At 35.4% G+C, this 15,302-nt stretch overlaps 1 protein-coding gene across 1 annotated transcript in view; it reads right to left on the minus strand.

The window, feature by feature from the left end:
- Positions 1-15,302, minus strand: part of ADAM18 (ADAM metallopeptidase domain 18) — a 271,792-nt gene that overhangs the window by 148,643 nt on the left and 107,847 nt on the right. The window contains exons 19-20 of the mRNA XM_041751041.1: positions 8,618-8,728; positions 8,129-8,205 (exon numbers count right to left, since the gene is read on the minus strand). Coding sequence (XP_041606975.1) covers positions 8,129-8,205; positions 8,618-8,728 — 188 coding nt within the window. The remainder of the gene's footprint in view (positions 1-8,128; positions 8,206-8,617; positions 8,729-15,302) is intronic.

The following is a 15,302-nucleotide window of genomic DNA, read 5'->3' on the forward strand; positions in this document are numbered from 1 at the left end:
ATAGTCCTACCTCAAGAAGCAAGAAAAATCTCCAAAAAAAGCAAAAACAAAAACAGAAAACAGCCTAATCTCACAACTAAAAAGGCTAGAAAAAGAACAACAAACAAGACCCCAAACCAGCAGAAGGAAGAATATAATAAATATTAGAGCATAAATAAATAATATAAAAACAAAAAACAAACAAAAAATAGAACAAATCAATGAAACCAGAAGCTGGTTCTTTGAAGAAAAAAACTAATAAAATGGAAAAGACTCGAATAAATAAATCACATATGAGGGAGAAGAAATATCAACACCACAGAAATACAAACAATTATAAGAGGATGCCATGAAAAACTTTATGGCAACAAATTCGACAGTCCTATAAGAAATAAATTCCTAGAAACATATAAACTACCAAAACTGAAACTAGAAGAAATCGAAAATTTGGACAGACTGATAACTAGAAATAAAATTGAATCAGGAATCAGAAAACCCCCAAAGGACAAAGAAATCAGGAACAGATGGCTTCACAGTGAATTATAAAAAGTATTTAAAGAAGAATTAATTAATACTCACTCATCTCAAACTATTCCAAAAAAATGAAAAGGAAAGAAAGCTTCCAAATTCATTCTATGAGTTCCGGTATTACCCTAATAACAAAACCAGATAAAGACACAACTAAAAAAAAGGCCAATATCCCTGATAAACATAGATGCAAAAATTCTCAACAAAATACTGGCATGGAATTCAACAATACAGTTAAAAAAAATAGAAAAGAAAAATCACTCATCACAAGTGGAATTTATTCCTGAGTTGCCTGGAAGTTTCAATATTCACAAACCAAACAACATAATACATCATATCAATAAGAGTAAGGATAAAAACCATATGATCATTTCAGTAGACACAGAAAAAGCAATTTGCAGAGCAAAGGAAATAATCCACAAAATTAAAAGGAATCATATGAAATGGCAGAAAATATTTTTGAACTAAATATCTAAAGAGTTTATTGGCTTTAGAGCTGTTTATCCTGATGTGTCCAGGCATGAAAACCAATTCATAGCCCTGCTCATTATTGAATACAGTCTTGAGGCTGCCTGACTCAGGAACCTAGCCAGTACACACAGCAAGCTGAATGGTCCCTCAAATAGTCCTGCTTGCAGTAGCGCTTAACCAAAAAGAACAGTCTGAGTTTTTCCCCAACTGCTGAGCAAAACTGGTGTCCTAAACTGACCACATATTTCTAAAGGAAGACTGTTTCATCTATATTGAAAATCTGTTGCTTAGGGTAGCTGAATTTACTCTGAGTCACATCTTCTGGATAACTTGCTACTTCACTTTGCACATTTATAATATGAAGATGAATTCTTCCTTAAACATCAGGAACCAACCTCTACTATCTTCAAAAACTTCTGTAGCTTCTTTACCTCTCTCAGCCTTCAGAGAATTGAAGAGAGGGTCTTGCTCTGGATTAGGCTTTGGCTTAAGGGAATGTTGTGGCTGGTTTGATCTTCTATCTAGACCATTAAAACTTTCTCTATATCAGGAATAAAGCTGTTTTGCTTTCTTATCATTTATGTTCCATGGAGTAGCAATTTTCATTGCCTTCAAGAATTTTCCTCTCTATTCACAACTTAACAGATGCAAGAGGCCTAGCTTTCAGCCTGTCTTGGCTTTGATATGCCTCCCTCGCTAAGTTAATCATTTCTAGCTTTTGATTTAAAGTTGGAGGCTTGTGATTCTTCCTTTCACTTGAACACTTATATGCTACTGTAGAGTTATTAACTGGTATAATTTCAATATTGCTGTGCCTTATGGAATAGGCAGGCTGGGAAAAGGAAGAGAGATGAGGCAATGGCTGGTCAGGTGAGGCAGTCAGAATGCACAACATTTATCAGTTAAGTTTGTCATCTTACATGGGCAGTTTCTAGTGCCACAAAACAATCACAGTAATAACATCAGAAATCACTGATCGCAGATCACCATAACAAATATAATAATAATGAAGAAGTGTGAGATATATTTTTTTTAAATTTCTTTTTTATTTATTTATGATAGTCACACAGAGAGAGAGAGAGAAGCAGAGACACAGGCAGAGGGAGAAGCAGGCTCCATGCACCGGGAGCCCGATGTGGGATTCGATCCCGGGTCTCCAGGATCGCGCCCTGGGCCAAAGGCAGGCGCCAAACCGCTGCGCCACCCAGGGATCCCAGAAGTGTGAGATATTGTAAGAAATTACCAAAATGTGACATAGAAACATGAAGTGGGCAACCACTGATAGAAAAATGGTGCTGACTTGTTCAATACAGGGTTTGCATAAACTTCCACTTTGTAAACAATGCAGTATTTATGAAGTGCAATAAACCCAGGGAGGTCTTTGTCCAGTCAGTGAAGCAAGACGATAAATAATTTTAGAAGCATGAAGGAAGCCTATAAGACTTGCAGGTAATAATGAAAAGAAACAATAGTAGCATTACAAGACTTTAGGGGTAGAAAAGAAAGAGTGAAAAAAAGTATATTCAAAGCAATAGTGTCTGAATACTTTATAAATATGGGGATAAAAATGGACATCCAGATCCATGAAGGCCAAAGGACTCTAAAGAGATTGAACCCAAATAGAGCTATACTAAGACACACTATGATTAAATTTTCAGCAGTAAAAAACAAAGATTTTTTAAAGCAGCAAGAGGAGAGAGATAAATTATATATCAAGGAATCCCCATAAGACTATCAGCAGGTTTCTAAAACTTTACAGGCCAGAAAAGAATAGGGTGATATATTGTAAATACTGAAAGTAAAAACAATCAACCAAGATTTTTAGATCCAGTGAAGATGTACTTCAGAAATGGAGGAATAGGGACACCTGGGTGGCTCAGTGGTTAAGCGTCTGCCTTCAGCCCAGGGCATGATCCTGGAGTCCAGGGATCGAGTCCCACGTCAGGCTCTCTGCATGGACCCTACTTCTCTCTCTGCCTGTGTCTCTGCCCCTCTCTCTCTCTGTGTGTCTCTTATGAATAAATAAATAAAATCTTTAAAAAAAAAAGATATGGAGGAATAAAGACTATTGAACACTTAACAACAGAAAACCTCAAGCAACTCATTACCACTAGACTTGCCTTCTAAGAAATGGTAAAGTTATTTGAGAGAAAGTAAAACAAATGTAGTGAGAATAGCTATAATGACAATAATCTGTTATTAGATATACAATATAAAATATGTAAATTATAACAGCAATAAATTAAAATGTGATTGGGAGAAGTGTAAGAGTAAAGTTCTGGAAATCTATTGAAATTAAGTTGTTAATAGATTAAAATAAGGTTTTATAATTTTAAGATTATTATATCTAGTCCTCAAAGTAACCCCAAGGGAAAAAATCTGTAACAATTATACAAAGAAACATGATAAAGAATTAAAAGCATATTTATACAAAAAGATTTCAAAACTTAGAAAAGACAGCAAGATAAGAAATAAGGAACAATGAATCTATAAAACAAATAGAAAATAATAAACAAAATTATAATAGTAAGTCTTTACTTATCAATAATTACTTTAAACATAAATGGATTAAATTCATCTATCAAAATACATAGAACAGGGGCTCCTAGGTGGCTCAGATCAACATCCTGGGGTCCTGGGATCAAGCCCTGCATTGGGCTCCCTGTTCAGAGAATTTGATTCTCCCTCTGCCCTTCTCCCCACTCATGCCTCCCTTCAAATAAATAAGTAAACAATATTTTAAAAGCCATAACAAAATACATAGAATAACTAAATAAATCAAACAAACCAAATACACAAGGAACAAAGCTATGCTACTTATAAAGTTTCACTTTGTCCTTAAAGATGCACAGAAACTGAGGACAAATAGATGAGAAAAGGCTTAAATGTCACCAAAACCAAAACAAAACAAAACAAAAAATGCAGCTGTAGCTATACTTATATCAGACAAAATAGACTTAAAACTAGAAATGGTGAAAAGAGACACAATTCATTATTTAATGATAAAAGGGTAAATCCATCAAGAAGGTATAATAATTATAATTATGTGTCCAACATCAGAGCACCTAAATATGTAAAACAGAAACTAACAGAGCTAAAAGGAGAAAAATAGTGATATGGCAATAGTTGGGCATTTTAAAACCTCCTCTCAATAATGGATAGGCCATCCAGACAGAATCAATAAGAAAACAGCAGATTTGAACAACATTATAGACTAGTGGACCTAACCAACATATATAGAATGTTTTTTCCAACAACAGCAGAATACATATTCTTCCTAAGGACATATGGAACATTCTGTAGGATAGGCCCTATGTTAGGCCACAAAACAAGTCTTAGGAAATTCAGGACTGAAATCATACCAAGTATCTTACAATGGCATGAAACTAGAAATAAATAATAAGAGTAAAACTGGAAAATTAACATATATATATGAAAACTATATAATACTTTCATAAACAACCAATGGGACAAAGTAGATATTAAGGAGGAAATAAAAAAATTTCTAGAGACAAATGTAAAGGGAAACACAACATACCAGAACTTATTGGATATAGCAAAAGTAGGAGGAAAGCTTGTAGCAATAAATGCCTACATTGAGAAACAAGAATCCCAAATAGATGCACCTAAGGACATTTTAACATTTTACACAAAGATACAATAGTCAGAAATAAAATGTATGAAATACTAACAAACATATAACATAAATGAAACTCAGAAACATTCAGAGTACAACACAGAATAGTGCATTATGGATGCTGCTGTTTATATAAAAATATATGAGGCAAAACTGTTCAAAGTAGACATACAAATGGCCAACAGACACATGAAAAAATGCTCAACATCACTTGGCATCAGGGAAACACAAATCAAAACCACAGTGAGATACCACCTCACACTGGTAAGAATGGCTACAATTAACAACTCAGGAAACAACACATGTTGGCAAGGATGTGGAGAAACAGGAAACTTCTCACACTGTGGTGGGAATGCAAAGTAGCCACTCTTGAAAATAGTATGGAGGCTCTTCAAAAAGTGAAAAATAGAGCTACCCTACAACCTAGCAATTGCTCTACTAGGTATTTATCCAAAGGACAAACAATGATTCAAAGGGGTACATGCACCCCACGTTAATAGCAGCAATGTCCACAATAGCTAAACTAGAGAAGCAGCCACCAATAGATGAGTGGATAAAGAAGATGTAGGACACATACAATGGAATACTACTGAGCCATCAAAAAAAGAATGAAATGTCAATTGCAATGACATGGATGGAACTAGTGGGTATCATGCTAAGTGACAAGTCAGTCAGAGAAAGACAAAAACGATATGATTTCACTCATATTTGGAATTTAAGAAAACAAAACATATTAACATAGGAAAGGGAAAGGAAAAATAAAATAAGATGAAAATTGAGATTGAGGCAAACCAAAGGAGGTGCTAAACTCTCTAGGAAGCAAACTAAGAGTTGCTAGAAGGGAAGTAGATGGGGGTATTGGGTAACTGGGTGATGGGCATTAAGGAGGGCATCTGATGGAATGAGCACTGGGTGTTATATGTAACTGATGAATCACTAAATTCTACCTCTGAATCTAATAAAAAAAAAGTTGAGAGAAAAAAACCCAAAACAATACAACAAAACAAACTAATAACAGAGATTAGATTGATAGTTGACTCGGACAAGTGAGGGGAGATTGATTGAAATTGGACACAAGGGTTCATTTTGGGATGATGGAATGTTCTATATGCTGACTGGATTATTTAATCCATAGGTATAGTAACTGTGTAATATATTAATATTATCATACTTTACAACTTAAAATAATTTCATTCCATGGTGTGTAATTGATACCTTCAAATGGCTGATTTATGAAAAACAAATACTGTATGTTTTACTATAATATTTTGTAAGAGAAAAACAAATATATGGAGAGATATATGCCTAATTGAAACCAAAGACAAAGATATTTGCCAACCACATAAGATCTGATCACTGCAGATTAAGAGACATGAATAAATGTACAAAATAAAGTCACAAGGAGATTGTTCAATTGGTGTAATGGCATTGAGGTACTTCCAATTGATGTAGTGGACCAATGATGTGAAATATTTTACACATTCAACAATCAAAAGGCATCATATAAAAATGCAGATTCTCAAATCTTCTGTAAAAGCCAGAATTCCTGGGATGCCTGGGTGGCTCAGTGGTTAAGGCGTCTACCTTTAGCTCAGGGTGTGGTCCTGGAGTCCCGGGATTGAGTCCCACATCGGGGTCCCTACATGAAGCCTGCTTCTCCCTCTGCCTATGTCTCTACCTCTCTCTCTGTGTGTCTCTCATGATAAATAAAATCTTTTTTTAAAAAAAGTCAGAATTCCAGATATATATATATATATATGTGTATACACACACATATATATATATATATTCATTCCTATACCCATACAGATTCCTTGAGATATACATATATGTGTATGTGTATATATATATATGCCATTATATATGCATATATTTGTATATATAACATACTGAAAGTCCATAGAAAAAGAATTTTTCATATGTCTAATAATGCTTTAAAAAGATGCAGGATGATAAGGGATTAAAAGAAGAAAATAGGAGAAATAAAGGAGGTCTATATTAGAAATCAAAGGAGAACATTAGCATATTCTATCACAGGGAAAAACAGCTTATGGAATTCCATATATAGAATGCAAAAAATGTAGACAGGTACCGAACGCATTGTGTAAAACCATTTCATGTCCTGCAATATTGACATACGTTTGTGACAAGTATTCAAAATAAACAGTTTGAAATTTAAAGTGATCATGCAGAGGTACCTGGGTGACTCAGTGCTTAAGGGTCTGACTCTTGATTTCATCTCAGGTCATGACCTCAGAGTGCTGGGATCAAACCCCCAAGTTGGCCTCCATGCTCATTGCATAGTCTGTTTAGGATTCTCTCTCCCTCTGCCCCTCCCCTTATTCATGGTCTCTATCTCTCTCTAAAATAAATAAATAAAATCTTAAAAAAAATAATCATGCATTGGCAATGCACAAACAAAAGTAAATCAGAAAAAAAAACTTTTATGCTAAGAATTATTCAACAGAAAAAAAAAAGAATTATTCAACAGAAAGCAGTTACTTGTAACATAATTAGAGTCATCCATGTCCTGAAACTTATAGGTTTGATGCCCTTAACATCTTTAATCTTCTTTTTAAAAATCAGCATATATATCACCTTTCTACTTCAGAAGGTCAGTGTGAGAATTAAATGAGATTAGCATATGAAATACTACTCTAAAGGAAATTATTTTATTGTTATTTTCAAGTACAGTTTCACATATTTTATTTTTATTATAATTGTTTAGTAGAATTTAATCATAATAACTTCTGATACTGTATGTCCAAATAGAGTTAACAAATTCTTAATTTTTCAATTTACTTTTTTCAAAAATTGTTCCTTAAACCTGAAAAATTAAAAAAAAAAAACCTGAAAAATTTTCTGAGTTACCGTATATTGACTACAGCACTTTTAAACACATAGAAATCTAAACTTCTATACTGTGACCTTGTTTTTAATCTCAAACATTATAACTATACTAATTTGACATAATTTAGTCAAGAAAATAAAGTGATGCCTTCAATTTAATCACTTTTTAAATATAGCATATAAGCATTCTTTCTTTTACAGTTAATATTTATCTATTGTAATATTTTTCATCATAAGCAAGCAAATATGACATTTTTTTCCTTTCTTCTTTCTTTCTTTGGCCATTACTTCTATGAAGTCTGATGCTTCTGGGTCAAAATTTTCCTCTAGACCATTTCTTTGCCACTTAGTGGAGATTCACAAATTTGTATAAATTGCAGGCTGGGCCACTGTTACACATATTTCGTATTGATTTTTTTTCTAGCAGTATGATTCCTGAAAAGAGTTCAGTATTTCTTGGAAGTTGTGTGCGAGTATGTCAGAAGGGGCAGAGAGAGGACGAGAAGGGCACAGAAGTGTGGGAACAGAAGGATCAGAATGTACAAAAAATAGCACAGGGAAATACTGTGCTCTGCAAGTACAGAGCAGTATGATCTGATTTAATAGGTAAATTAAAAGAGCCTTAAAATTTAAATTATAAAACAAATATTCTTGATCATTTACCTGCTTCTCTGAATTTTCACTCTCATTTGACCTTATCTTCCATGGAACTGTGACATGCAGTAATATTCCTTCAGAATCTGCAGTGGGAAATTTTTTTTTTCTTCAACAATCATTTCAGTTAAGCACGGGTTCTTAATCCTGAGTACATGGTGTGGTCTCAAAATGTAAGTAAACGTCTATAGATGTGCCCACCCTCCTTAGTGCACAGCTTTCACTAGATTTTCAGTGGCACGCTCAAAACGGCTAAGATCCAAACAAGTAAAAAGTAGACATTACAGTTTTATAGGACCATCTTGTTCATTTCCAGAACCACTTCAGGGCTCACTTTCTTGGAACTCTGGGGAATAAACTGAGGACGGTACTTACCCCTCTAGAACCTCTGGCCACAGATGGGTTGACCCGGGGAAGACTGGCTGCATTTCAGCTGCTAAAACCCTAGACGCTTGATTCAGAGAGAGGATGCCATGGCCAACATCCTCAGTCACCTACCCTGGCCTGAGGAGTGGTGAGACGTGAAGGAGTGCACCAGCAGGAGAACTGGGAGGGGGGTTGGTAGAGGTCCCAGAGAAAAGGAAATTGCTCTCCTGGAAGAGCGGGGCCCTGCTTGGAGTGAAAAGAAAAGGAAGTTGAGGCTACTGTGGTCTTACCCAGGCGGGCGTGCAGTCTTCCAAGCTCAGAGAGCAGTGCAAAGAGGAGGAACATGGCTGAGCCAGAGCGCTGCAAGCACTGGCCAAGGCTGAAGGCCGTTGGGCAGGTCTGAGGCTCGTGGGCTGGAGTCCTCAGAGCAGTCCAGCACGCTGGCCGCGCGCTGCGGGGGAGCACTGCGCTTGCTTTCAGCTCGCGCTGGCCCACCCTTAGGGCTGCAGAGCCAATCAGCGGCTTCCACTGGCCCGCGGAAAGCCAGCACCAGACACAAACTTATGCATTTGCACGTAAGGTTACTGATTTGTTCTGGCTAAATTTACATTGATTAAACTCTTCAGTAGCGATATAGGGGCAAATGAGCGGGATTTGCTTTTCTGGTGAAGTTCTTGGTAATTTTGATTGGCCATGTCATGGTTTTCTGGCATGTATTTTATTTGCTGTGGTAGAAGAGGAAAATAGAAATGTTAACCATTTTTACCAGAAATTTTCTACTAAATCGTGCTACTGCTGACTTTATTATCTTTGCAAATAAGGAAAAATCAAAAATAGTGAACTTGGTCTTGGATAAGGCAATCAAAAAGCACATTTCTTCAACTGCTTGCTTATTCTCACTGTATTAGATTGTAATCAGTTGAAGAAAGGAAAGGAAACCTAAGTGTTTTGTTACTCAAGCACTAGCAGGGAAGGGCAAGGAGGCAAATAAGAACTATGTCCAGGGTGGACAAGAGCATGAAATTGTCTTTGAATATCCTAAGAGAAATCTTAAACTACACAAGTACAAAATCTAACTCAACTTCTACCCACCTCTCATCTATACCTCCTTTTATCCCAGTACACCCTATTGCAAGCATGAATTGTGTCAACAGTACACCCTACTGCAGGCATGAATTGTGTCAACAGTTGCAACATTAATCTCATCAGGCTTAAAACATGGGCATGCCAGTACTAAACCAGGGATCCTCAAATTTTTTATTAAAATAAGACAGGCCAGTGATCACAATGACCTAAAATAAGTTAGTGGCAATGAGAATTGAGGAAACGTCATGGTAGAATCATCATATCTAATTTTTTTACCATATAATTCACCCATTAAAGTGTACGATTGCTTTTAGGATTCTCCATATGTTCATAGATGTGTGCTATCACCACCCCTCACCGCCAGCTCTTTATCCCCCTCCTAAACAACTCAGCCCTACACAATCACTAATCTTTGTCTCTATAGATGTCCATTTTGCATATTTCATACAAAGGAATAACATATGCGTTTTGTGACTGGCTTTATTTACTTAGCATAATGGTCTCAAATGTTCACCCACTTTGTAGAGGTGTATTTCATTTCTTTTTATGGCTGAATAATACTCATTGTGCATAGATCACTATCCATACAATGTTTATCCTTTCATCAGCTGATGGACCAAGGAATCTCTTGGTCTCTGTGGTGAAGTAATACTACCCCTAAACCAGGAGCATCTTTGTGTATTGATGGAGACTCTGTAGTTTCTCATTAGACTCCACCTAGGTTGATGGTTCTCTTATCCATGTACAATGCTTTGAGGTATGTAGAAGTGCACTCATCTCAGTAAGAGGAAGATGGGGAGGAAGGCACTGAAGCAAGAAAAATCTTATCCAGAAAAGCTCAGCTCAGTGAAGGAGCAACAAAACTCCAATTCTGTGTCAGAAATGTTCCTGCAAGGACAAAGATATATCCCATATCTCAATTTACCTGAAGCCAAGGAAGTATCACCTGGAGACACAATAGTTATCTATGACCAGGAACTCAGTTCAAGCAATTCCCTGAAGATATGATGTTAGTTCCTGAGCATTCTGGGGCTGGCCTTACCTAACAACATTTCCTCTCAATATCCAAAAGCCTGGAACAGATAGAGCAGGGAACTGTGAGCTACTAGAGAGGTATGGACTGGATGTCTTTTCCTGAGAAGAGAGCAGTTAGCATGGCCCTGGGCATTTGAGAGTGGGTGGCAGCAGCATTGAACAATGGTATATTTACAGATTGGGACTTGAGAGCTTCTCTGGTTCAAAAGACGCAATGTTGCTTATTTCCTCCTAAAGCATCACAGCAGGTAAAAGAATTAATAGACACAAGCCTACATACTTTCACTCTCAGGATTTATTTTTATTTGTGAAATTGAAAGCTTTAAGCCATAACAAAAGGAGAGACTAGTAGATTTTTTTTTTTTTCATTCTCAGATCAGAGTTAATGGTGAATGTCTTGGTAATACTCTTTTCCCAACCTATGGCTTTTTAAACACTGTCATAAAATAGAGAAAAATAGAAATGTTAATTTTTAATTTTTAATCAAAACTATCTCATTTTATCATTCAACTACAAATGTAGGAAGTAATTAGCATATAGAACACTCCTTATAGTGTTACAGTCTATGCTTGTGCTCCATGAAATTCTTAAACCCAATTTTCTTTTTCCTAAATTGTCTGTAACAGCCCCAGTAAAAGGAAATATTATAAAGTGGTATTCGCACACATTTTATTTACACAGTTTCAACAATTCACATGAATAAAAGAGAATCACCAACAATGAAACAGAGGAAAAGAACAATAAAATTATATGAATAAATAAATATTAATTTGTCTATTTTTATCCACAGAGGAAGAATACTTCCAGAAGTCCTCTGCATTTCCAACAGGTGTCCCACATATATACACATGTTCAAAACCAAACTCATTCTTCACCCGCTCCACAGGGTCACTCCCAACACAAACTGGTGTTTATCTGGCTACACAATGTGTCATTATTAAACGTGTCATCTATTGTGTCACAAGTGTTTGTCTCTGTAGTTTTCTAGTATTCTAACACAAATACACCCATCCAGTCACTCCTTTGAGTCTATCTCTGTTATATCTCCCAAAACTTTATTATTTGTCTCTTGCTCGATCCTGCCCTCCTCACACATTTCTATGAGTTCTGTTGTCTCATAGCTGTTTCACTAGCCTCTGGTTCTTGCTGAGTCTGACTTTTTCCCTACTTTATCCCAGTGAAATTTGTAACAAACAATGTCATGCTGAATCCCTTAAACTATAAGAGAAATGAGAAATGAGAAATGAGAAATGAGAAAACAAACCTCTTGCCATGGCATACCAGCCACTTTTCATGGCTCATGATTACCTATGTAGATTTCCCTCACAATGTTCATAAATTTTAACACAAATTTTAAAACGTACTAAGAGCACAAACTGCATTTACATTTACCTTTGTACGTATTTACATTTACATTTAACCTTGCTTATCTTGCTGTTTTATCAATAAACATTATTTAAACACTTTTTCTTACACTTCATGTTTGAACTGTCATTTCATTCTGTTGGTCACCTTCAAAATTTATTCCTAAAACAATCTTTACTATCCCTGATCAGAGGTTCCATCCCTCCCCTCCTAGATTTTTGCAGTAGTTTCTCCACTAACTGGTTTAACCACCTCTACTCTTGCCATCATACAGACTATTTTCAACACACCAACCTTTTATTTTATTTCATTTATTTATTAACAAACCAGACTTATAAAGTGGAAGTCAGGTGCTTGAAACTTTAATCCTCCAGTCATTTCCCCCTTTCACAGGGAATAAAACACAGATGGTCCCCAAATCTCCCATAGCCTACAAGAGTTTTACTGTCTGACCTACTACCACCATAGCCCTCTTGCTAACTCTGCTCCAGCTAAACGGACATGACTTTAATTCATCAAACATTCCTGGCTTATTGTTTCATTGGATCATTCATGTACTTGGAAAGCTCCCGCCCAGGTATATGCATGGATACCTCTGCCAGCTCTATGCCTATGTCAGAAAAAGTTGATTTACAGCTGGAATGGAAAAGCTCTATCTTTATCTCTGGGAAAGCCAGGTCCCTGGTTTCACTTTTTGCCAAGACAATGGCAGTGGAATTTGTAGTGGGCTGTTTAAAATTTAAAATAAGCAACCTGTGCATGAGGTGTCTCTGTGGTGCTCCTTGCTTGTCTGCCCTCTCTTTGCTACACTGTACACTTTAACTTTAAATAAAAGCCTCATGTGAGTTGCCCATGGGAAGTCAAGTACCTCCTTTCAAATACCTAAACTCAGGAAATACTTGCACCTCCCCCAATTCTTTGCTTACATATCCCTTGCTGAATTGGGCCTACTTAGTCATATTTAAAACAATTCACTATTCATCTCCTCCTTTACCATCAATTCTCCCAATTAACCCTACTGAGAAATAAGCTCATTTAACATGGAGAGTAGTAGTTATGAATGTTTTCTTTGGTGGCAGATGGGAAAGAGATCCATTGGCTTAACTCTCCAACAAAGTCAGATATGGAAGAATGCAGTTGAATTTTTACATTTACTTCCAGTAATAGGTCTAATATGTCAAATATGATTTTTTATGTATATGACTTATAATTTTGAATATATACAGATTATTCTGACATATGTATATAATTACACACATATACAGAAAATATATAGATATGTATATTGAATATATACAGATGCAAATTTTATGCCATCTTATAGCAAAGACTTGTCTTACTGCTCTGGAGGGACAGTGTATTTACAATTTTGCCTGGCATCTAATAGATCCTCAGTAAATGTAAATTTCATTTCCCATCACCAGGCATATATCAGTCTATGTGTCAAAACTGTAGAGTTCTTAAGAATTTACCCAGGAGTCTTATTGTCTTAAATGAAACTCCAGCTCAAAACTTACTAAAATTCTGTAACACATGGAATTATTTAAATTCTTTAGGTCTGTTTCCTCATTTTAGTATAAGAATAACAATAACCACAAAGTCTTAGTGAAGAAGAAATGTAATCATCAGGAGTCAATCTGTGTAAGTCTACTAATAGGAACCTCAAGTATAGGATCAGGATGCATAATTGCTCATAAATAGTTTAAGAACATATTCAAATTTTCTTTAAAGTAATTTCTCATTACCAAAATTGTTGGTTAATAAATCTCCAGCTAATTTTAGTTAACATTAAAATTTCTAAATTAATAAAAACAAAATTATCAAATGCTTTTAGTGTTTGTTTTGGTAAATGACATTGATGAAGAATCTGTATTATGGAATGTGGAATAATTGTCTCTTCATAGTGAAGTATTGTTAACAATTTTTTTAAAATTCATGAAAGACAATCTTAAATAATTTGACATCTTCAATTCACCTTTAACTCTATGACAGGGTGCTGTTATTATTGCTGTCTTCTGATGTAGTTCTGTATAAAAGAAATAGCATTACTTTTAGGGTTAGGGAACATGTAGTCTTATTGTTTTGTATTTTTTTTTTATTGGAGTTCGATTTGCCAACATATAGTATAATACCCGGTGCTCGACCCTTCAAGTGTCCCCTTCAAGTGCCCGTCACTCAGCCACCCCACTCCTCTCCCACCTCCCCTTCCACTAGTCTTAAACAAAATCAAGATAAGTAGAAAAACAAGACTTGTACTATTTACTCCATTCCCATGTACCAGTATCTACTTTGCTTCTCATATCCCACTCAGCAATCACATATTCTAGCATTTGGTCTTTCTCTAATGTTAATCTAGGTTTTAACAATGTGAGGCATTTTAAATTTCAAACATAAATCCATCTAGTAGTTTTCTCTATTTTGTCTACACAGAAGACAGAAATATTAATATGGTTGATAATGCTTCTCCAAAGTTAAAATGATGATTTTGTGCAAATCTTCAAATTCTTAAATTATCATAGTTCCAATTTTATTATTCTGTCAAATAACTAAGTAAATAACTATTTCATTTTCATTATTGAGGTCCTTGATGAGGCTTCATATCTTTCAGTTATATAGTTACCTGTTGTAGAATTTATATAGACTCCTTTTTTTTTCCTTTGACTCCTATACATACTCACTTCCTGTTGAGGAGGAGTGTCATTGTGTTCAGTTTCCTACTATATGGCAACAATTCCTTGGCCAGAGATGATGGAATGGGGTTTGAACACCTAACTCAGAATTATAAATGCAGAGAAGATTGGCTGAATTTAAGTACACTTACACAGATATTTTCTTATATCTCTTGAGAATGTAAACTAAGAAGCATTGGCTGTGGATAGATTATTTGTATTTTATTTGAAAGTGAATCTAGAAAGGATTGAGATAGTTATGCTGGATTATGTGCAAGCAGAGCAGTCACTTTGGAGAGAATTAATAGAAAGACAAGAAGAGATGATTTCATTCATACATCCTTTGGGTGATGGAAAGAATAACCTATGTCTTGAATATCCATTAATACCATCCCTTTGGACTTCAGCTCTGCATAATTACTTACACTTGTGGCCCTAAAACCATTCATTATTGATCTAAAACTTAGGCTGCTATGACCAGATTTTTATTCATGATCAATTAGCCCTTATTATAACATTTCTTCCAAAAGTCAGGTTTGTTTCTAGTGACTATTCAGATTTTGCCAAGATGTCCCAGGTAAGAGCACTAGAAGACTTATATCAGACATCATTCAATTATATAAATTATAATAATTATTATGTAAATATCTGTATAAATTATG

The sequence above is a fragment of the Vulpes lagopus genome, chromosome 4 (genome assembly GCF_018345385.1).
Source record: "Vulpes lagopus strain Blue_001 chromosome 4, ASM1834538v1, whole genome shotgun sequence".
Taxonomy (NCBI): Eukaryota; Metazoa; Chordata; class Mammalia; order Carnivora; family Canidae; genus Vulpes; species Vulpes lagopus.